Here is a 24,779-nt window from a genome sequence, read left to right as displayed (position 1 = left end):
AAGATGTATCCACATATGAGAACCAATCAGGGCAGTGTACAAAATTAACAGGATGTAGAAAAAACATCATTTCAATCAGTGCAGAAAAAGTATTTGGCAAGATTCCACACCCTTCATGATAAAAGCACTCACCAATTAAGGAGCCTGTCTCCATAAAGTAAAGTTATGTGTGAGATCCTGTAGTGTAAGCATGATGCTCCCTAGCAGCAGACTGAAGACTTTTCTTGCAAGGTCAGGACAAGATGCAGGTGTTCTCTTCGCTAGTTCTAGTTAACCTACTCTGCCAAAGGAAAGAAAGCACAAACATCGAAACTGCAAGGAAGCAGGGGACATCATGTCTGCTCACAGAGAGTATGAGATTTTTCTGTGTTCCAGGGAACACACACACACACACACACACACACACACACACACACACATTAGAAATAACAAACTTATGAATTAAGCAAAGCGCTGGACACACAGTCAACATCCAGATGTGCATTGCTATACGCTATGAACAACCTGAAAGGGAGATCATTATATTAGCCTCAGAAGACAGTCATGACTATTGTCATGAGCACTTTCCAGTTTTCTGCCTTTCATTTGTACCCTTTAAAGAATCATTTTAAAGACTTGTGCAATACACATAATTTTAGATTATGTGTATGTGTGTGAGCCTATGTGTGGGTATGTGCAAGTGATTCCAGTACCCAAAAGGCCTGAAGAGGGTACAGGATTCCTTGAAGTTGGAGTTATAGGAAGTTGTGAGCCACTTGGTAAGGATTCTGGGAACAAAACTCAGGTACTTGCAAAAATAGCTAATGCTTTTAACATCTGAGTCATCTCTCCAGCCCCTGGAATTGTTTGAAAGATCATTTTTTATTACTTTTATTTATGGTATGTGTGAGTGCCCATAGAACCTAGAAGAGTCCATTGGATCCCTTGGGTGTGGGAACAAAACTCACAGTTATTTCTTTCCTTATGGTGGTGAGCTTCTTGAAATCTCTTCAGAAGTTGGCTCGGTGACTCACCATTTTTTTCTGATTTTTCTGCCTGTAAATATAACTTGTTAGTCCACAGTAGTGTATCAAATAAGAATTCTGTAAATGAACAGAAACTACCAAGAGATGATTAGAGCATTAAACGTAGCTTTTTCTGTGGCATGTTCTCCCACAAGTGCTCTGATGATAACAAGAGAGAGGGAGAAGAAGAGGGAAAGAGAGGGAGAGAGAGGGAGAGAGAGGGAGAAGGAGGAAGGGAAAGAGGGAGACTATGTCTACACTAAGGTAAGGATTGGTCTATCCATTTTCTATACGCAGCCTCTTAACAACCTCACAAGGGTAGACACCCTCGCTACTTGACGCACTTGATGTGTAGAACTGAAGTTCAGACTATGTCTACAAGGTCAGCCAAGTGCCAAGTGACAGTGAGAGGTGTCTGATTCAAAGCTCCCATTCTTTTCTCCCTGTGCACATGTCTATAAGTACTGGTTGGTTTTATTTGTTGAATATTTTCCCCTAAATGAGAACAATGTTCACTTTTAATTTCATTGTACATGTTGAATGATGGTTGTGTTTGCCAACTCTCCCTTCTTCACCTGCTACTCAGTATTCTCCTCTGAAAGAGTAGAAGTTATGAAGAACAACCAGAATTTCTGGCAGAGAATTATAGGAGACTATCAATAAATGTTAGCTGTCCCTTTAATGTCAAGTTAAATTGCATGTAGTCTTTCCATAGAACCTGTGTGTATGGGAGGAGGTTCTAAAATGATAGTGGGAACAATTGGGTGAGAATATTCTTTATTAGAAATGGAGAAAGATAGAGGTAATGATTTTCTTTGAGGCTGAAGCTGCAGCCTATTTCTACTGTGGTGTAGACAGTAGTGCTGGGATCTCCTGAAACCAGGAGGTAAGCTAGAGTCTGCAGTCTGACTTACTGTTGAATGATGGGAGCTGGCATCTGCAACACCTCACTCATTGGGACTTGTATGATGTATGACTTTGTAAGGGGACAAGAATCACTGTTCACATGTTCTTTGTGACAGAGAGAAGCCAGTTTCTTTTATTTTTTATGTCTATTCAGTTTTTCTGATTCACTCATATTTATATGGGCTGAGTCTGCTCTATGAACAAGTTCTCTACTTGATCTTTTATAAATTTAGATAGCTGCTGTGAACTTGTGGTACATTAAAAGTCCAAGTCAAAACAACACGAGCAACTTTATTCAGTTTATAAAAAGGATGAAAACATGTCCACTTTCCCAATGTATAGGCTCAATAAATTGTCCTCAGAGTTAGAACCCCATATGAGCAAAGTGGGGATGCTTTTTAGTGAGCCTGCCATGCAAGCCTGTTAAATTAGGAAAGAGTTGTAAACTAGCTCATTGACACACTCGTCCAGAAGGGAGTTGGGGAATTCCCACACTCATAGAACCCTGAGTTTACACTTGGGTATACTAATGTCTTTTTTATTTTCTTTGTAAAAATTCCCTTCTGTGTTTTATTTTTTAAAGTATAGTCTAGTAAAGGACTGGAATCTATTTATGAATTCAGCAAAACCTGTGATCCCTAAGCCCTAAATGAGATCCATTAGACGAATCTGAACGATCACTTCTGTGTGTAGAGCAGAGAACACGCCCTGTCAGGGCATCCCACGTTAACTGTCCTCTTCACCAAAGCTCCACTGCTCTTTTCACTGTCATTGCACACAGTCTGAGCATTTGTCTGTAATAATCATAGCCAGTGTTTGCCCATAAGTACATTGTTCAGAAAAAGCCAAGCAGATGTAGGTTAGACCATAGCGACCCAGCATGTTAATGTTCTCTTAGGCTTAGACCTTGATATCCATTACTACGGCTGCTTTAGACAAATTGGGCCAGTTCTGACTCTAAAGTCTCAGAGCAAATGAGCACACGCTTGTTTTCCGAATTCCTTTAAGCCTTTCCATGTCTCTCAGCTCTATCCAACATTCCTCCCGTTCAGCCCACCTGTCTCCAGCGGCAGGAGAGGCCTGCAGTTGAGGCAGACACTGGCCTTAAGCAGTACCTACCGGGAGTGGATGGACAGAGGGCTCAGCGACTAAGAGCACTTGGTGCTCTTCCAAAGGACCCAGGATTGATTTTCAGCACCCACATGGTAGCTCATAACCATTCATAACTCTAGTTCCAGGGGATCCAATGCTCTCTTCTGACCCCCTTGGACAGTAGGCATATATTTGGTGCACATAGATACATGCAGGCAAAACACTTACACACACACACACACACACATTATATATATATATATTTGGTTTTTGGAGACAGGGTTTCTCTGTGTAGCCCTGGCTGTCCTGGAACTCATTCTATAGACCATGCTGGCCTCGAACTCAGAAATCCACCTGCCTTTGCCTCCCAAGTGCTGGGATTAAAGGCGTGCGCCACCACTGCCCAGCTCACATAAAAATTTTAAAAAGTCTAAAATTAAAAAAAATACCTCCTGACCCAGTGTTGATTATTTTCTACTTCATTTATTAATATGTTATGATTGCTTTACTATCAGTTTGCATAGCTATGCTTATAATTGCTTTCTTGCTATAGACTTAATTCAATTTTGGAAAATAAAAATATTACAACTTGAAGTCCGAGTATATAACACACTTAAAACTGTACATAGCAACGTTGATTTGTTTTAAAATTCCCTTTAAAATGATGTTAACATATACATAACATAAAGTTTATCAGTTTAGCTGGATTTAATGCACAGCCCAGTGGTGAAGTTTTAAACTACTGATTAATAGTCCTAGAAACATTTCTCTCTAGGAGTATTACAAAGTGTCCTTTCTGATTTGGAAAGAATTACACAACACTTATGATGTATCTTATAATTTTCAACAGCACTTATCTTGCACAATATGTGCTAGGAGCTCTTCAGAACTCTTTAAGGCAACAGAGCTGCACATAGGAGCCGGAGCCAGGCTGCCTGCATGCTAATTCCTGCTCTGTCTTTAATACACAGACACAGCAAGTTGTAAACTCAGCCTCCTTATCTCTGAAGTGTAATAATGCATCCCTTACAAGCTTATGAGGGACTCATTAAATGAGTCATTTGTGAAGCATTTAGGATGGTGCTTGGCAAAACTACATAAGCTTTAGATAGGTTACTAAATTAAAAAATAGTAATAGGTTCTTTAAATACTAGAACTCTTTTATAAATGAAGTATGCTCTCTGTCAATGTCTCCCTGATGTGAACAAAGTTCTTGTCTCATTTTCTGGGCATGCAGAGGCTAAATGTCTTGTCTGTGATCTCAACTTACTATTAAGATGGGCAAGGATCAAGTTCCATCCTTCCTGAAGTCACTCAGCAGTGCAGCCAGGCCTCAGCCCAGGCCTGTGGCTACAAACTCCAAATTTTCAGATTCTGTGTCCGCCTGCTTGTAATTTGCATTAAGTTATCTGCTAACTTTCATAAGCATATGGAACTCATAATGAACTATTCTATTCCAACTGGAAAGCCCCAAAAGGCCTTCTTGTTGTTTTTAATTTAGTCAGCTTGATTTAGAACTTTACATATAGCTTTTCAAGGTAGTCAGAGTTACAAGTGGCTTCTTCTCCTCTTTAGCACACTGGTTCCTCACCATGAAAGTGGGGCTGCTCCTCACTGATTTTAAAACCTAGAATTTACTTAATTTCCATGCAATCTCAGCAATAAATTGCCTTTAGTGATACAGATGCTGCAGTTCTGACACCGTAGTTTGTCTTCTTTCTTCATAGCTGTTTTCCCGAATCTTCTCTACATCACATTCCATTCTGACTTAGACTTTCATAGTCTTGAACCTGCTCCCAGGGAGCCATCCACAAACCTGTGCTTTTCACCAGTTGGCTATCCCCTTCTTGGTGACTCTCCAAAACCATTTTATAGCAGATAATCTCCAATGTTAAGTATGTTTATTTTGTGTAATGGAATCAGACAGACAGGATTTATGAATGTGTGTTGTCTTTACTGTACTTACATTGTGGAACAGTGGATGGGCTTATGAGGCCATGATGCCAAAGAAGCCATGCAACTTAGGCAGACTGGAACAGAACACTCCCTTGCTCTTCTGAACACGGGTGTCCTTAGGTGGCATCTGATTTTCCCTGGCTGGGCATCTCCCTTAGCCTCTCATTTCACTTAGTTTTCAAGTCTCTTACACCAGCAGCAGTCACACATTGGTGAAAAGTTGTCTTCTGGAGCATGTCACTCCAGATGATAGGCAGGCCAGCCTGGAGTGTCAGGTAGGGTTTCTTAAGAACAGAGTTGTAGCCTGTAATCTAAAAGCATAAACTACTGTGTGAATACATGTTGAAGTCTGTATGAATGAAAAGCATATCTAGGACCCAGTGGTTTTTCTAATCTATTAAGGTCATTTTATCGTAGACTACTTACTTTCTTACTCTTGCACCCCTACTTTTAATGTTGCAGGGAGCACCCAGCAAGGAGTTTTGTCTCCTTACGTACATCTAACATTACAGGAGGACCCAGCAGGAGCTTTGTCTCCCTACCCTTTTGCTTTGTCTAATATTGCAAGAAGCACCCAGAAAGGAACTGAAGTAGTTCTCCTGATGGAGTAATTTTCTGTATTTCAAGTCATGTAATGAAAATACACTGTAGATATTTTATTCTCAGATTTTCATATTTTGTTTCCATATTTCTTCTGGTGCTCTCATTATCTCTCAGTCTCATAAAATACCTCAGTAAACAAGGCTTGGTGATTTCATTAACTGACTCATGCTTACCAGTGATATGGAACATAAAAAACATAAATTGGTTTGATTTTAAATCCCTCCTAGTTAGAATTAGTAAGACTTCTGTTTATGTTTAGACCAAGAAACAAGTAAACTGGATTTTATGAGTAGCAGTTGTTTGAAGTATTTACTAACTTAAGTAGGCTTTCTAAGTAGTGAAGCCATGGTTATGTGAAATGCCTGTTAAAGATGGCAGGTTCCAGAAGAAGTCTGGAAGGTTCCAGAAGTCACTGGGAAGCTGAGGAGCCTGGCAGTGTGGTTTCAGTGCACATGAGGTGAGATGCTGTGCTGTGTTCTCTTTGCATCAGAGGAACAAGAATGTTCCTATTGTTCAGAGGCCTTCTCTGTGAGAGAAACCTGTTAAGGAAGACAGGGCATGCTTGGGATTAACTTCCTACCGAAATGCTTTGAGTGTGAGCAGTCTGTCTGACAGAAGAAAAGAGTAGAGTTTGGAAAAGTGGAACAGTGCCTCAGGACAGCACATGGTCGACTCAGTGAGCCATCTGCAGTTTGAAGTTGTGAGTAGCGGGACTGCCATTAAGTCCTAAGCCAGGCAGCATCTTAGATTTATTTACTTATTTTATGTATATGAGTACACTGTAGCTGCCTTCAGACACACCAGCCGAGGGCATCAGATCCCATTACAGATGGTTGTGAGCCACCATGTGGTTGCTGGGAATTGAACTCAGGACCCCTGGAAGAGTAGTCAGTGCTCTTAATTCTCCAGCCTCCATCTCTCTAGCCTCCGGCAGCATCTTATAATAGTGATAATGTTCTCAAATATTTATTGGGGATGGCTTCCAAAGAGTCACTTGTATTTCTTTAGATTATGATGTCTAGGACAGATAGCTGTATGTTTCTAAAGCTATAATACATGAGGAATAATATAAAGTCATATTCAAGGCTAGGTGAGTTAATATACCTGTAATCTCCACAAAGTGTAGGCAAAGACAGGAGGATAGGCAGTTCAAACTGAGCCTGGCCTACACAGTGAGTTTGAGGCTAGCCCAAGCAACTGATGAGACCTTGTCTCAAGAAACAAAAGAAAACAAAAACAAAGGTGTTAAGAGATAGCTTAATGGTAGAGCACTTGCCTAGCATTCACAAGGCCTGCCGTTTAATCCCAACACTTCAGTGAATGAATGAATGAATGAATGAACAGAGTTATGGTCAATATTTGAAGTTGTTTTGATGAATTTAGGATGATAAATAAAACATCTAATATGCTTTCAGTTCCAGGAGATCCAACACCCTGTTCTGACCTCTGTTGGTATGAGGAACACATGTAGTATACAGACATACATGCAGGCAGAACACTCATACATGTTTAAAGATTCTTTAAAATAAATTCCACCAAGGTCATAGACCCTGAGATAAGTCAGTGCTTCATAAAGTACTTTATAGGTCTACAGTGCATATGAAAATGAGATTCCGGGTTATCTAGAAGTAACATTATCATCATTGTGCCAGATGGTTGTTCTGCTAGATTGTTTCACTTTTCTTTTATAGAGGACAAAATGCAACTAGATTTTGCTGGTACTGTTTGGTTTTGTCTTTTACTTTCAGAGTCTGGGCTGGGCTTACCAATGCCACATTTAACAAAATCTGTCTTTACAAGACTCAGTATTTACTGAGTTCTCATACTTAAGACTTCTAAACGTGTGGGATTGAATAAAACATGAATTTGGTGCCCGTGAGACTTAGATTAGCAGACATGACACACGGTAGACAAATAAAGGGTACCTGTTACTTGTTTGTAAGTGCAATAGAGAAGAATTAGGGGCACCCATAGAAAGGGGAATGCAAACATTGTAGGGGACCAAGAAGGGGAAGAATATAAGAATGCACAAATCCAAGAAGCACAGTGTTCTCCCCTCCAGGTAGCCAGCACACTGGTTGATCAACAATAATTCTTGTTTTGATTTTATTTTTTTCGCTTCTTTCATTCTCAAAAGTAACTAGGATTTTGTCTTCCAACACAGAAGCATTTTCTATATCTCCTGTCAAACTTCGGGGCTTTTCTGTTTTACTCACCTGAGTTTCTTACTGGTGGACAGAGTAAGCTGTTACTAGAGAGGTTGGGCTGGGAAGTATGAGCTCCTACTTGAAGGAGGATGGAAATCTGTCCTGCCAGTGCCATGGGCAAGTGGCAGAACCTTGGAGAATGACTTGGGGAGTGACTTGGGGAGCTGAGCCCCTGTCACAAAGGCCTGTGCAAAGCTACTTGTGTCCAAGTGTGGCAGAAAATCATTTGGGCTGGACTATTCATGTTGCCATGGTAGGGCAAGATAATTACCTGCTGTGGCTTTGCAAACCTATATATGTCCGTACAATTTATGTCTATCTAGCATGGCCTTGCAATGACTCAGATCAAATTTCCCATCTTGGTTCAGTGAAACATGTCACAAATTGGTTTGATTTAGCGAAAATAAGGTAGTGTAAGACTGCTGTTGCTGTCAAGCCTGAGGTGTAAGACTTATCCTCTTTAGATGCCAGGTCATCACAGCTTCACTAAGTCTTTGGTGAACAAAAGATCTTTGAGGTACAAAGCCACAGAAACTTGAATTTGTGCCAGACTGAGGGATTCTCTACACCCACTATCCTGGGCAGTCACACACATACTGTTGTCTCTTCTTCAGTTTCCTTCATATCAGTGTAAATCAACAGCAGAAACATTCAGTGCATTAAACATCACCAATATGGGTTCTTTAGCTTCTTAAGCCTTGAGAGATGGAAGAATGTTGACACAAAGCCTTCAGTTGGCCAATAGTATCTGACTGGAACCCATACCTGACACTGAAAGTGGCCAAGAACATGAGACTAGATAGGTCACGGGCCTAGGGGAAGGCCTAAGACTATTATTCTGTTAAAAGAACAGGGCAATAAAATGATTCCTAATGACACATTGCTATACCCGTAGATGATTGTCTCTCTCAACCCTCATCAAAGAAGCTTCTCACAGTAAATGAGAATTAACACAGAGACCCACAACTACACAGTGTGCAAAGAGTGAGACTTTGGAAGTTTCAGTCCTAAATGGGATGTTTCTATCAAACCTTCCTGCCTCCCATCCAAGGCTCAGGAATCTACGTGGAGAGGAGACAGAAGGATTCTAAAAGCCAGAGGTGGTGTTCCAAGGAAACAGTGTATTCCATACTCAATAAGACCAATATTTGATCTCACAGAGACTGCGGCAGCATTCCTAAGACCACATGTTTACGCCAGATGGGTCTTAACAATCCTAGGGGGGAAGTGGACATAGGATCCTACTTGTAACCAAAAAGCTATTTGTAATTTATACCTCTGTCAAAGGGAAAGTTAGTTTTTCTCCAGTGGAGTTTCATTGGGTATATCAGCCACACCTCTTCTTCCTTTTCTCCTCTTCCTCCTTCTCCTCTTCCTTTTCCTCTTGTTCCTCCTTCTTCTCCACTCCCTCTTCTTCTTTTGTCTTATTGTCTTATGTGTTTAACATGGTTGTATGCCTGACAAAGCATGTAACCAAATAGAAAACCTAATATAAACAAAGCTTTACTGAATAAAAAACTACTCAAAACGGGAAAAGTCAGTCACATCTCAGCTAATGTGATTGCTGCACACAAGGGACTAGTTGAGAATACAATTGTGATGCTCATTTCTGATGACTCCAAGTTGTGTAAAATGCTCTGGCGTAAGTGTAGGAAGCAAAGCGTCAAGCCTACTGTATAAATCTTCAAGATCCTACGACAAAGATAGGAAAGACGCCCTAGAAGATGGGAAACAGAATCCACTGTTTGGTGTGGAAGATGTAATTCAGAAGAGGTCCATTTAAGTTACTGTTAATAAAACCTCAATTTACAAGGGAACACAGTCTTAGTATTTGTAGGAACGTGGAACATAGAGTGATGGTCTTGGCCTGTAAAATACACAAGGTGTTATGATAGAAACTTTGACAGTTACATTAGCTTGTTACCAGTGATACTGAAGTAATGGGAGCTGTAATGGAATAACAGCTCAGACACTCAGAAGTGTCTCCCTGGTCCACATCGCAGTGGTTTCCTGTCTGCGCTGTTGCTATAGCCTGCTAAGCAGCTGCCCCACAGCTACACATACTTCTGTATAACCTGACCTCATCAAAGTAGTAAGATTGATTGTTTGAGGGCATGTAATTCCAACACTCAGAGTGAGGCAGGCATGGTAAGTTCTGGCCAGCCTGAGGTGTGTAGTAAGACCATGTCTCATAAAGGGGGAAAGGGAGGGCATGTAGACCAAGGAACATCTCCATCGGAGCGCTGCAGTGTCACCTGTTTCCTGCTGAGTGGCAACTAAACACATCTAGTGGCTTCATGGCCCTCCCTATTCTGGCCCTCAGTAATTTTCTGGCACACTCCATCTGTATCATTGTCTCTCTGCCACCCTGGGTTCTTTGATGCACCTTGAATGTATATCTATATCCGACTTTTGAGGTTGTCTTCTCCAGAAACAGTCTTTCCCTGAAGAGCTAAATGGCTGACTCCCTAACCTCCTTCAAGTCTTTACTCAAAAGATACCATTTCAGTTTCAGTGGGTTCCTCTGACCACCCTGCTGCTCTGTCACTCTGCATGGGTAATTGCCCTGGCCTCCTGCCATGCAGGCTTTTCTAACCCACACAGAGTCCTAGAGTGCTTCTTTTCACACAATAGACCAGAGTTGAGAACTGTCTGCTCACCAACAGATCCCAATAGGGGCCTACAATATTTTGAATCAATCATTAAATTGCATAATCAGGAAGAAAATTTAAAAATAAAATATATGTATCTATTAATATCAATGTAAAATAAATGCCTATACTTTCCCTAGTGCTTATAAATGCATACTATATCTGTAGACTAGAAAAAGCATTAACTATGGTTGACTTAGTGAGAAAGAGTTCAGAGAATGACAAACATGGAAATTCGGAACCCCTAAGAGCTTGAACCTGCCACCTCTTGATTTTAAAAAAAATGCACTGTATAGTTGAGCTTAATTCTGAAATTAAAAATTGTTCATAAAGTTGAGGCTCAGCTATTGAGCACCTTCAAACAGTGTTCATCTGTTCAGCCACTAGGTGTCCTGTATCTACCATAAGTTCTTAAAGAAGCGGTGACAGAGAGCCACAGCTTTCCAGCTCCCTGACTCTCTGTAGTTCAGTGTTGTCAACAGTCCCAAGCTGTTTCTTTAAAGGTAATTACGGAGCATCTGTTCGTTTCATGGAGAGATTTTCACTGTACAGCTTCCTATCATCACGATAACATTAGTGCTGCAGAGATACTAAAAACTAAGATATATACTCAAGACAAGATCTCTGTATGTAGCCCTGGCTGGCCTAGAGCTCACTATGTAGACCAGGCTCACTTGGAACTCACAGATATCCACCTGCCTCTACCTACCAGGTGCTGGGGTTAAAGCTATGTGTTACCATGCCCTCCCTGACAGTCTTAATGTATACTTACAGTGTAAAAACCAGCAAGATGGTACAGTGGGTTATGATGCTTGTCCCCAAGCCTGGTAACCTGAGTTTAATCCCTAGAACTCACCTGGTAGGAGGTAGAACTAAGCTTCTCAAGTTGTCCTGGCTTCCAGATGTGCTGTGGCAATATACAAAGTACATAAATCATAAACACTAAAGATTACAGTTAACAAGCTGGATTGCTTCCATTTTCACTTATTTAACCTGAGAAATAACTTAGCAGATGAATGAAATTTAAATTTTGTGTATACGAAAGTATTTTTTGATTATATTCTTTTATTGCTTCAATTATATATCAGTGATTGTCCAGAAACACAGTTAAGAGGCATTCTCTGAATGTTCACAACACTTAATAAGGTGTCAGATCTGTGGCATCATGAAAGATACAAAGATAAATATTTACAATTGTCATGGGTCTTCATTTGTGGGTGGTGACACTCATGGCCATCTGCAACTATGACATATGTCAGAATGGAGCAAATCATTAAATGACAATGTTAGGCATAGTTGGAGCATGTAGTTGATATTAACTTGGGGACTACAAGAATTTCATGTGGCATTTGAAAAGGGCTTTGTACACAGTTTCATTCTGTGAGTCGAGAGGGAATGTTGTAGAAGTTGAAAATTGTGTGCAAGTACTGCATCATTCCTTTTATTTAGACAAGCCTAACACATTCCTGCCTGGGTGGTAAATATGTATCAGTAGAAGAAATATCCATATCTCCATTGATGGTATGTTCAAAAAGAAAATCATGTCACACATTTTATAAACTGTAATATTTAAAGACATAAAAAACTTTCTAGCAACTAAAAATTTTAGAAAAAATTGCTATATTAGTTGATATTTTTAATTCAGGTTCTTTTGTTCAGTTTTTTAAACATCTAAAATATGTGCAATGCCTTATTAGAATGACACACAGAGTTCGTGCTATCCTAGAAACTATCATGCATTGTCTCCTGTAACACTCATGAAAAGGTGTTGGTTGGCTGCTCAGACTCACATATTATATATACATAGAGGCTGGGGCACAGCAGGCAAAGTGTATGTTTGTGGGGGGGGTGGGGTTTGGCACAACTCCAAACTAAATGCAAATAGAATTAATGTTCTTACACTACAATCATTGCTTGTCATTCCCTACCACTTGACTCTCATTCTCTGTCACATAAAGTGAGGTTAGTGTCACCTCAGATGTATTCTGCTCACTGCTTGCTTACCCTGGGAGCATGGGAGATGCATCAGACCATCTTAATGAATGGGTTACTAACTTGTGAGATTCTCACAGCACTGCTATGTTTCAAAACAATAAAATAATGGCCAGTTACTAAGCCTCATCGATATTTATATGGTGCTCAAATTAAACTTAGCTCTAGTGAGTGTTCTATCAAGTATAAAAGTTAAAAATGAACACTGTTCCTTGTTTCCATCCATGCGCTTCTATAGACGGTAGAAAGTACAAAGAGGAAGAGGTGGTATAGAAGTGCCCTTGAGGAAGCACACCGACTCTACGGGATTTCTCGAGAGCAGAGACTGGAAGTGTGCTGCCTGTCAAAGCAGGGTATGACAAGTTTCCTCTTCCTTATCATCCAAACCGGAACTCCTGAATGTGTGCTCCTAAAACATGTCGGTGCAGCTAAAAGTTTATGTCTTTTCTTTATGTATAAATATGGGTTCTGTTCATCGTAAAAGAATTTTCAAGTGAATTAATAGCACATATCTTGTTCTCTGAGATTATTCTTAGTGACTAAACTCAATTCAAATGCAGACACTGTAGTGTTTTCTGCTATTTTATTTACTCGTAGATTGCATAAACCATTACTGCAAAGCATATAATTAAAAAATTAGGAGCCACAGATTTAAAATGTATTCCTCATATGATAGTTTTACAGGGATATTCTGGGTTTCATATTATTTTGTTTTTGAGAATACAGAGTTTTCTAATTGCTTGATTTTTAAAATAAATTCAAAGCAGGGATGAATTATATACTCAGAATTTTGAAATTGTTTTATTCTATTTTCTTTATCTGTTGTGGACATACCATGGTGTTCTAGTGGAGGTCAAAGAACAGCTTTAGGGATCAGTTAACTCATTCTGTGAGGTGGGTCTTGGGGGGTCAGTCAAACTCAGTCAAAAGGCAAATGCCTTTACTGCTTGAACCACCTCACAAGCTTACAACATTTTTTTGAAAATAGTTTTTCTCATACATAAGTGCAGGAGCCAGCATCTCTTCTGGTGTGATGGTGACCAGAGCCACAATGCTTGTCATTTGTGTTCTCTTCGCTTTCAGGCCAACCAAATGACTTTAAACATAAACTTAGGTAGATAGGTTTTAAAATTCTTCTCAAATAAAAAGTTTCCTATACAAATTTACTGAGAATGTATATGAAACTCTTCCAATGGAGAAAAACTGTAGGGTTCAGTTGAAGGCCAGATCTTTACATAAAGTACCGTGCTTTCAAACTTAAGGTAATAGTCAGAAGGCTGTATGGGATGTAAAATTACTGTGATCACTTTACAAAAATATTTTAAAATATATTTGGGTTTATTATAATTATTTCATAGGACAGTCATAATCTTTTAAAAGTCAAGTATGCCATGCCCACTGACTTTCAGGTGAGTGAATTTAAAGGCTATGCTTGGTAAAGCATGGCATCCATGAGCCTCACACTTGCTAGGCAAATACCTCCACTGAATTGCCTACTCAGCCTGTTTTGCATTTGGAATGGACTTGCCCATTTCTACTTCCCTGCCAGAATTTCATTCATGTTTTTACAAAATAGTCTTGTCTGTCTTGGGTTCACAAAAATTGGATGTAGGTAGAATTCCTACATACCTTCTGTCCACCAGAGCTCACCCTCTCTGCCCATCAAAGCCCACACCATGTGATTTGATATAACTAGCGAGCCTACACCAACGCTAATAGTAACCTCCTGAGTTCATAGTGTACATGAGGCTTCACTCTGGTTTTACATTCTGTGTCATTATTGTCATACTGCACACAATCATTCACATCATTTCATGGCCTTAAAATCCTGTGTCCTCCTTACTCATCTTTTCTCTCGACAACACTCAGAAACTACTTTTGCTCTCACCGTCTCCATGGTTTTGCTTTTTCCAGAATGTCTCATGGGTATCCTTCCGTATTAGCTTCCTTCCTATAGTAACACACACTTGAGTGTCTTCCACGTCTTTGCATCATTCTATAGCTCATCACTTTTTGGTGCAGAATACTATTCTACTCCTCTACCTACCACACTCCATCCCTCATCTACCTAGGAGCGTCTGGAGTTGTTCACATTTGGGTGGTTACCGATTCATGTAGTTTTCCTGTGGCCATGAAATTTCCATCCCTTTAGTGTAAACAATAACCACGATGGATGGAAGATACTAGGCTGAAGACATGTGATTTCCACTGTTGTGTCAGCAGTGACCGAGCACCCTGTTGCTCTGCAGGTTCTCAGCACTGTTACAACCAACTTTCTCTAAAACGGGTGTCACCTCACTGTGCCTTTTCCCAAGGGCCCTGTTTACCCCTGGTGCTCAACACTGCTTTATGCATATTTGTTCCTTTGTGTTTTCTTTGCTGTGGTGTCTTTTCAGGTCTTTTGGCCATTGGCTCTTTGTTTACATGGCAGTCTTTCTGCAGCCTTAGCCTCAAAATGCTGGAGTTATAGGATTGCACCACTATGCCCAGATGAACCTTCCTTGCTTCTCTCCCCCGTTCCTTCCTCCCTCCCTCCCTTTCTTCTTTATTTGTCTTTCTTCACTTTGGTCAGTTTAGAGCTTCATTCTCCAGGCCACATTCTGCTAACTCATGAACCTATCAAAGACGTTCTTCATTTTGTTAAAGGACTGTTGATCCTCTAGCATTTCTTTCTGAATCTGAAAAGTGGCATGTTTCTTTACATTACCTATCAGTGTTTGCTGTTGTTGGCTTTTAATATTAGGTTTCTTAATGTGATAATTATAATTATCTGCCTTCCTACCTGTACGTCTGTCTGTGTATCTATCCATCCATTTACAGATCTCTCTTCAAAGTTGCGTGTGGTATCCTGAACAACAGAAACTACAGTCTCAGTGTTTAGTCAGCTAGACAGTGCTAGGGTGTAGGGTTGGGGGTGCATTTTGTTGTCCTAGTATTGGGTCTCAGTTCTAATCTGTGAACTTGACAAGACTCCTCATTTTTTTTTTCTGTTTTACTCATTGGACAGTAGTAAAATAGCTTCTTTTGTGGGTGGATCTCATTAAGAATATGGCTGTGAGTGTATTTCCCATTCACCCTGCCAGATGTCTGGGTGAGTTTTCTCCAGCCTTCCCCGTGAGAACTTTGTGGTTTTTCAGGAGGAAGAACTCACAGAAGGGCTCCAGATCTTCCACCCTGCATTCCAGTGCAATGTTTGTTTCACAGGGTTGTCCACAGTTAACCTCCAGGGGTAGGCCGATTAGGGTTCAGATTTTTTTTACCTCTGGACTGATTGTCATGGAAGATTCTGTTGATGTGTTTATGGTCAGGTAAATCATAATTCTCTACACTGATGTCTGTTCCTTCAGATTTGAGAGCAGAAGTGTGCCTCAAGAACTCCTCTTCCCTGATAGATCTAATGGATTTTAAGTCCTATGCCAGACCAGAAACTGGCCTGCCTTCTCCCTTTGTAAGAAGGTACTTTCAGCTGCTGCACTTAAAGAAGCCCAATGTCACAGTCTTAAGGAAGCCATGAATGGCATCAAACAGCCACTGCATATAAACTTTTATTCTTAGCTTTGAGGAGTGTTCCAATCTTGCATAATGTTTAGACACATGCAAAATATCAGAAAGAAGGTGAGGGTCTCTCCTGGTCGGAGGAATCACCTGTAATGGTGAATAGTCTTGTGTGTTCTGGAATGAAGTGGTGTTTCTCAGAGGATGGTCATTTTAAGGGAAATGGTGTTTCTCAGAGGATGGTCATTAAGGGGATACATAGAGAGGACAATTCAATTCACATGAGGAAGCCAGTGATAAATATAAATACAACACACTTGCCTGGGTATTTGTTTTCTGTCGGTTGTTAATACTCCTTGATAACTTCATACATGTGTACAATGATATGACACATACATTCCCTATTTCCCTCTCCCACTACCCATATATGTCCCAACATCTCTCCCTTTTAACATGTTTTATTTAACAGCACATTATGTCCAATCAGTGATGCCCATAGGTCCACTGGGCAATGGAAATCTACAAGTGGCTACCCCCTCAAAGAAAATGATTCTCTGTTGATTTGTTTACTAGTATACATATATCGTATATACCAAAATAATATATTGGAAGAATTTTCCAGTGAGCTAGTTGGTTACTAAATATTCTTCAGTGGTAGTCTGAGAAATGGTACCAGTATCCACATTCTTGTGGAGTCACATCCAAGGCAGCATTGATACCTCAGTGTTCCCAAATGGAAGCAGCAGATACCATGGACAGACTAGGGGCTTGTAATCAAATGGGTCTACTCTGCCAGTACAACCACAGACAGGGTGCTAGAGTATCACCTCAGTTGTACAGGGAAGATGGACCGTGAGCCTTACAATGTTATGTAGATGAAATGAAATACAGTTTATATGATATTTCTAATCCAGTGTTCAGTATGTAACAGGTGTGCAAGTAGAGACAGTATGGACTTAATTCTAGATTTTATGTACTCCAGAGTGCATAGACCAACCAGAAAACAGAAGTTAGGCAGACTGAATGTTACTTAATAAATAATATTCCAAGAACATTCATCAAACAAAAGTTCCTTCTCGACATTATGGCTTTTGGTTTACTTAGCTCTCTCTACTCAACTCTGAGGAGGTGAATTTAGTAGTATTTTAGTTAAAAGGGCCACTGAAAACAGTCCTGTTACTGATGTGTAATAAAGCAGAAAATTCTAATTTGTACTTATGTATCTGTTTCAACAGGAAGATGAATTCTTTTTAAAATAGATATATTGTATTATCTTACAGACAGAGGCAAAATAGGCACCAAAGCTGCTGTGGTGGCCAAGAAAAGGGTAAGACAAATTTTGCTTTTTTAAAAGGGAAAATAAATTACTAAAAATCATATTATCTGATTTTTTATTCTGAAGTTTACTTGAATATATAACTGCTTTCTTAGGCTGAATATAAGCAATATTTGTGACGTTTTCCATTAATTTTATAGAAGTAGGGCAATAGAAACACTGATGACAAGGGAACAAGTACTTAATTTAAATCATGCTTCACACCAACACTCAGAACAATGTTTTCATGCATACCGTGTTACTAGAACATGTGAGAAATTATTTTTCCCTAGAAAATCTAAACAATAAATTTATTTTTGGTAGACTATTTTAATGGAAGCTTATAAAGCTAAGAACATTTAAAATGCATTTTAAAATTTAATGCATTATTTTGAATTTTATATATGGAATAGTGTTGAACTCTATTTTTGTGGAAAATATGATTATGATATTGGCATTCTCAGATGGCAATGTCTAATTATAGGATATTACTGAAGTGGAAAAAGAGAGGTGCTTCCAGCACACACTTGGACACAGATTCCATCAGTGACATAGGAAAACCAACTGTACTAAAAAGAGGAGCCTGTGTGTGGTTACCTGGGTTCATGGCTGGGTTTGAGGAAGAGATCAGAGATGGCCAAGTGCAGCGTGAAGCACAGAAAAGGGACATTCTGCACGCGTCTAGAGATTGTCCGTGGGATGAGCATCACTTCTGGGGTGTGCGCGTGTGTGTGTGTGTGTGCACTTGGTCATTGTTCAAGTTTTGGTTTTTGTTTTTAGGCAAAGTCTTGCTAGGTAGCTCAGGCTGGCCCCAGGCTCATTGGCCAGAAACTCCTGCTTGTCATTCCTTATAGGGATGTGATACCACACCCTGTTATGTTTGTTTGTTTTTGTTTTTTTAAATTCCTTATTTTGCTCTTGGGCTTTATGTGTGAAGTTATGCTGCTACTTGTCATCAGGAAGGAGTTCAGGGTCACAAAAGACATGGCTATCTTCTGTAAGAGTCCAGGACTAGACAGATCCTGTCTTTAGAAACTGTTTTAGTCCTTACTACTAATAAAAACTTTCTTTTTGAAAACCACCTTCAAGTTCTAAGAATAACTTTTTTTACTTTTGTTTTTCTATGTATAATACTCATTTAAAGATTTAGTTGAAATTAATTCACTTGAAATTTGAGTTAGTAATAAAATTTACCCTGTATATTTACGGGTTTTGCGTCTGTAGCTTGAACTAGCTGAAGGTAGAAAAGCATTTTTTTAATTTGTCTGTTGGGGATACTATTCACCACTCCCTTCCTCAGCTTCATCCCATCAAAACCAAAATCAATAATGGTTATTAGCATAACATAAAATAGAAATTTGAGTAATGACTTTATGTTTCATAGATTGCAGATATGTCCCTAGATATTAGATGATCTTTCTCTGCTCAATTGCAGCAATTGCTGTTCAATGTCAGTGAGAATTAATAGAACTGACTTATTACAGAATTCATGTTTATAATATACTCTGGTGTATAAACATTCAGCTTCTGATGACTTTGAGGTATGATTTATCTTTTTGTTTATATGTTTAATATCTTCAAATGTTTCAAAAATAACTTTCCTATATAAGATACACATCAGAAATCTCTACACCAGTGTACACTGGAGAACACACTCACCCAGACCACAGGGAATTATGCCCTGCCTTTTCTCCAGTGAACCTGTTGTGTACAGAGTCCTTTCTGGATTTTTCATAGGGTTGGTGCAGAGTATTCAAGCCTCACAAAATGATTAAGACTATGTTTTATTGTGTAATTGGGGGAGATTCTGTCTATCCTGTCGGAGAACAGTGCTTGTGTATTATGCTGGGGTTTAGGCTTACAGGACTTGATGTGATCCCCACAGGCTGAGGAGTCGCTGAGTATTCCTAATGTTGAGGTTAATAGGAGAAAAAAATGGTGAAACACACAATAACATTCTGAGCATTCATTTCTTTGTATGTAAAAAATTAGTGCTGCATTATAACTATTAAATGTTCTATATACATTGGCTCTTAACAATTTAGTTTAAATATGTTTCAGAAGTCATCCTAGAAACAGGGTCCCCTGCCAACATCCCCCATCTCCCAGCATCCCCCTTGCTGAAATGACCAATGGCTTTAGAAAAACTGCACAGAACCAGGACATGTTTGCAGCTGACTTGGGTTTGCGCAGAGCCTCCAGCCAGAGGTCAGATAATCTGATCCCTGGCTTTTGTCAGCTGAGCAACTGTACTGCAGACCCAGCTCCCAGGGCCTTCCTTCCTCCCTGGGTGCCTTGTTGGAATGAACTCTTATCATTCTTAAGTGTTTTATAGATGTGAGTGAAATGTGAATGACAAGCCACCTTAAATTTTTGTGTTCAGTTCCTGAGCAGACCTTTTAGAAAATTTAAATAGCAAGCCTTTAAGATCTCTGAATAAAACGCCAAATCATAGAGCCCCTTGAAGCTTTATGCCAGTCTCATCCTTAGCCACCGTTGGAGGTGCTAATAGGAAATCCGTCATGGCTTTTGTTCAAGGTGGCACTGGGAGCCAGCTTCTATTTTTAGGGAAAATTCCCTCTGTGCCTCTGTTCAGTGTTTGAAAGTGCACTTTAGTTGTTCTCTCTGGTAAGACCCTCAACCAGAGAAGCCCACAGAGCTTAACTGCAACTGCAGAGAGCAGGAGGCAGCAAGGCATTTATGAGTCACACTGCCAGGCACTGGGCTATGATGCTGTCCAGAGGTCATGGGGATGCCAGACTCTACTGAAAATTGACCTACCTAGCATATGATAATTGATGTGTAGTGTTTATGTAAGAAACAATGGAATTATATACTTTAAAAAATAGCATCCAAAATAGGGAGAGAAAAATCACCGTTTCAGCCCTCATTCCTCTCAAGGAAATACTATGGGCAGTCTGTTGAGGCTGGACTGTATTAGCCGCGTGCTGCAGTTGCTTGGGCTCAGCTGGTACCACCATTTATACCTGCTGCAGGAAGCTGGTTTGCATCCTTCCTTCATGCACACGTCCCTGGCATCTTTTCCAAAGAGAAATGGGCATGCTGGTTTTGCAGATTTCTAGAGCATACCTTTGAACAAAGTTTTCTACATTATTCAAAGAATGCAGATTCACTGTTGGAAAGTCTGTCAAGGCAGGTAGCTCTTTAGTGAGTATTGACTGACAATTACCCTCCAGAGAGGGTTGTGATACACACTTAAGCCTGCTCTAAGAACAAAGTGCTGGATCTATGCTTTACATCTTCAGACGTGAGGCAGCTTGTTCCTTTTGTTTAAAGCACAGCCCGTTTTCATTTAGGAGCCAGATGGCTTAGGGACATGGACAGTGTTGAGTCAGAGTAAATAAAGTTAATGTAAGTACAATTCCTAAGGATTTTCTTCATTTAGAATTAAAGGCAATTCTACTGTTTACCATTCCAGTTATCAACTCTAGTTGTATGTGTGTGTACACATATGTACATATGTTCATATATACACATATACATACATTCCCTCTTTTTCTTCCTACTAGTCTGTAAGTTACACAATACAATCCTCTTCTTTGGGGGTTATCCTTATATGTCAATATATTGGTCTTCAATTACTTTTCTGAAACTCCTGTGTTGTTATTTTTAAAATTCCTCTATTGGTCATAAATGTAATTACATCTTTCTTTGTGAATAATTCAATACCATGTATGTACTTACTGCTCTGTTCTGATTCCTTTTCTCTTCTATTTTGCTATTTTTGATTATGAATCTTCTTTGTTTTTCACTTCTCTACAGAATAGTCTTTTAAAAAAATCTTTCTGAGTGCTAGGAATAAAATTCAGATCTTATATCTGCTCTATAAAAGCTGTAGTTCTGAGCTCTGTACCCAGCCCCAGTTAGGCTATCATGGTTCACTTAGTTTATCCTTTTTCACTAGTACTTCAAGCATCCTGTATGATGTATTTTGATCAGATTCACCCCCCCTCAACTCCTCCCAGATCCACTGCTCTTCCCTGACCTGTGCAGGATTCTTGGCTTCTATTTTGTCATTGTTGGATTTTGTTAAACCAATCAAGTTGGCACTGTTCGTGATACTTGGAGGTGTGACCTACTCACTGCCAATGGTCCCTCAGGTGGAGTGGGACTTCTTACCCACACCCCTCTCCACGGTAACTGAGGTTCTGTCGGCCTGAGCCCACAGAGGCCTTGAGTTCATGTAGATGTACATAATGCGTACTAACTTGTTCATCTCCACTTAGTTTTGTCTTTGTCTTTTAGGTTAAATCTCTGTAGCACGTCCTTTTGTAGTTCTTTCAGAAGAATTGTTTTTTTTTTTTTTAAGTTCCCTTTTATTTTGAAAGTTTTAATGATTTTCTGAAAAATCATGGAAATTAACAACTGAAAGATATCAATAGTTCCAAAGTCCCTCTGCTGTAGTATTTAACAGCCTCAGCTGGCACGACGCCCAGCTCCCCACTTGATGACACTTGTTTGGGGTACAATCTAACTGATAATACTCTTCTGCACTGCTCTGGCTAAGGCACCCAGTGCAGTCTGATCCACAGCGCTGTCGCTGGCGTGACTTCCAGGACCATTCATTAATTTAGCTTGCTTTTGAACTTTATGTCAACTGAACTATACATCGAAGACATTATTTTATGGGTTTTACTTTCTTGCATATTCCATTTGCCTTTAATTTTAGTTACCTTTAACTGTTGAAGGTAGTGTATGAGATCCTGTGTGAGTCTTTTACGTTAATTGCTTTTGTGCTTCTCCTAGTTTAGGAATCCTAGAGAACCAGTGCGTGCATGCGTGTGTGTGTGTGTGTGTGTGTGTGTGTGTGTGTGTGTGTGTGTTAACTTTGGAAACCCTGCTGTTTTCAGGAGAACATTGAACTTTAGATTTTTACTTCAATAGTATAGGCTGAGTGTTTTCTTTATATCAGAAACACTGCTTTTCCCGTCTAACCTGGCAGGCCAGAAATAGAACACTTGCTTTTGTGCTCTAGTGAGTAAAGTTTTGCTTGTTCTTTACATAGTCAAAAAAATTCTGTTGTCTCCAGGCCTTATCTGATCACAGCAGAGTGCAGAACTTATCTTTGCTTAGACATAAAAAGCCAGCCATGTTTCTTGGGCAGTGCATTGCTACAGATTGTTGGGGGCTTCTCCTGTGTCACTTCCCACCAGCTACCTTCGCATTCTACACTTCTGTGGGCTGACTGCTTCTGTTTTCCTTAAAGCTAAATGTTTGTCAAACTTAAAACTCATCTTTTATTTTTATGGTTTTGTGAAGGTACATAAGAAAATGTTTGAAATAGCAAATTCTTATCTGATCATTCTATTTCTGGAGTTAGGCACATTAGTACCTCTGAAATGACTATGGGGTAGAGGCTAGACTGAAAAGTCTTTCTGAGTAGTATGGGCTGAGTGACTGTGAGGTGGAGGCTAGACCAAAAGGTCTTGCTGAGGAGTATGGGTGGCACAAACCCCACTAGTATGTTGAACAGATCTAAAACAATATAAACTAATTCATTTTTGATCTTTATTTATAGATGCAAGTTTCCAAAAATAATACTGAAAAGAAAAGGCCCAGGGTTAGAAAGAGGAAAAGGTATGTTTTTTGAAACTAAAAATAGTAGTATAAAATTGAGTTAATTATTGTATGACATTTTCCTTGATTTTTTTCTTCACTGGGTCAACATTGTCTTAAACGTTTTTGAAAGAATTAGTAAATTAGCAGTTGGAAGTGTAGAGAACGTTATGCTTTATTTTGTTTGCTTTTGTTTTCCAACAGGGTTTTACTATGTAGCCCAGGCTACTCTCAAACTACCTCTCCTCCTGTCTCAGAGCCTCATAGGTGCTGGGATCTCAGGCACAGGCCATGGTACTTGGCTGAGAAAGCTTTATATTCTTATAAGTGTGTTGAACCAGAACTTTCTTTACATATCTATGCATATTCAGAGTATGCACATCCATCAGCTATTTTGCTTTGAAGTTTTATTTATTTAAAATCCAGCCATTTCCCTCATCCTGGTCCCCCTTCCTACAGTTACTCATCCCATTCCTCCTCCTCTCTGTTTCTGAGAGGATGCTCCACACCCTACCAGGCATCCCCCTACCTCCCTGGTGCCTCAAATCTTTTTTCTCCCACTGAGGCTACACCAGACAGTCCTCTGCTATATATGTGTTGGGGGCCTTGGACCAGCTTGTGTATGCTGTCTGGTTGGTGGCTTAGTGTCTGGGAGCTCCCAGGAGTCCGGGATAGTTGAGACTGCTGGTCTTTCTATGGGGTTGCTCTCCCCTTCAGCTTCTTCAAGCCTTCCTCTAATTCAACCATAGGGGGCCCTGACTTCAGTCCAATGGTTAGGTGTAAGTATCTGCGCCTGTCTCAGATGTTGGTTGAACCTCTCAGAGGACAGCCATGCTAGGCTCCTGTCTGTAAGCATATCATAGCATCAGTAATATTGTTACACCTTGGTGCCCCCACAATGAGTGGATCCCAAGTTGGGCCAGTCACTGGATATCCTTTCCTTAAGTCTCTTTTCCATTTTTGTCCCTGTAGTTCTTTTAGATGGGAACAATTCTGGGTCAGAAATTTTGACTGTGGGTTGGTAACCCCGTCCCTCCACTTGAGGCCCTGTCTTTCTACTAGGAGTGGACTCTTTGAGTTCCATCTCCCCATTGTTGGGGATTTTGACTAATGTCACTTCTGTTGAGTCCTGAGAGTCTCTCACCTCCCAGGTTGAACCAGAACTTTTAAAGATTATTATCATTCAAACATCCAAGATAGTCTTTACCTTAAAATAGGTAAGACAAGCCAGGGTCAAATCTCCACAATAAAGTAGTAAGCCACTGGTAAGAAGTTCCAGTGCTTCTGACTGAACTAGCCTTAACATTTATTTTTCAGTATGTGACCAGGACTGTACAAGGATTCCCACTTACAAATAAAGGCTGCCATGCCTTTGCAGAAGAAAGCCAGTTTTAAAATTACTTATTTATGTATTTATTTTCTTTTGTTTTGTCTGTTAAAAGTGTGTGGGGCATATACGTCCATGGTACATATGTGGAGGGAAGAGGGCAAGTCTCAGGAGTTGACTCTGCTGCCACCTTGGAGGGTCTTGGCAGTGAGCTCAGATTGTCAGTCCTGTGCAAAGCTATCTCCACCCTCTTGATAACTCATTCTTAAAAATGGGCTTTGGTTGCCTTAGTTACACACCACAGAAATCCCATCACGTATATTGGGCAGCATTGTACAGTTACCTCCGTTTAAAAGATGAAGACTCATGGCTTGCAGAAACAACTCCTAGGCAGCAGTGCATTGGCATAGACAATCTTGTCAGAGTACAGTGTGACGAGGAAGCACAGCTTTGCCATCTGACAGAACAGGTTCTGTCATGGCACTGACTTACCTGTGCTGCCAGACTTCTCATTGCCTCTGTAATCTCAGTGCCTCAGCCTCTTTACATAACGAGGACAGTGCTTACTTAGTAGATATTTTTGGAAGGCAATTACATGAAGAATGCCTGTGTGAGTGCTTGTTGGATTAGCTTCTCAGTGCTTGGGAGCTACTG

General features: G+C 40.0%; 1 protein-coding gene across 3 annotated transcripts in view; it reads left to right on the top strand.

Moving 5' to 3' along the window:
* The window catches only part of Zcwpw2 (zinc finger CW-type and PWWP domain containing 2), an 83,055-nt gene that overhangs the window by 43,402 nt on the left and 14,874 nt on the right, over positions 1 to 24,779 (top strand). For 2 of the 3 annotated variants that reach the window (XM_034483897.2, XM_076917299.1), the window contains 3 exons: positions 12,650 to 12,764; positions 17,187 to 17,233; positions 22,761 to 22,819. In XM_034483897.2, coding sequence (XP_034339788.1) covers positions 12,650 to 12,764; positions 17,187 to 17,233; positions 22,761 to 22,819 — 221 coding nt within the window. The remainder of the gene's footprint in view (positions 1 to 12,649; positions 12,765 to 17,186; positions 17,234 to 22,760; positions 22,820 to 24,779) is intronic. The other variant, XM_076917300.1, reaches the window with a different exon arrangement.

Source organism: Arvicanthis niloticus, chromosome 21 (genome assembly GCF_011762505.2).
Source record: "Arvicanthis niloticus isolate mArvNil1 chromosome 21, mArvNil1.pat.X, whole genome shotgun sequence".
NCBI lineage: Eukaryota > Metazoa > Chordata > Mammalia > Rodentia > Muridae > Arvicanthis > Arvicanthis niloticus.
Note: the sequence above shows the minus strand (reverse complement) of the source record. Positions and strands in the feature narration are given on the sequence as shown.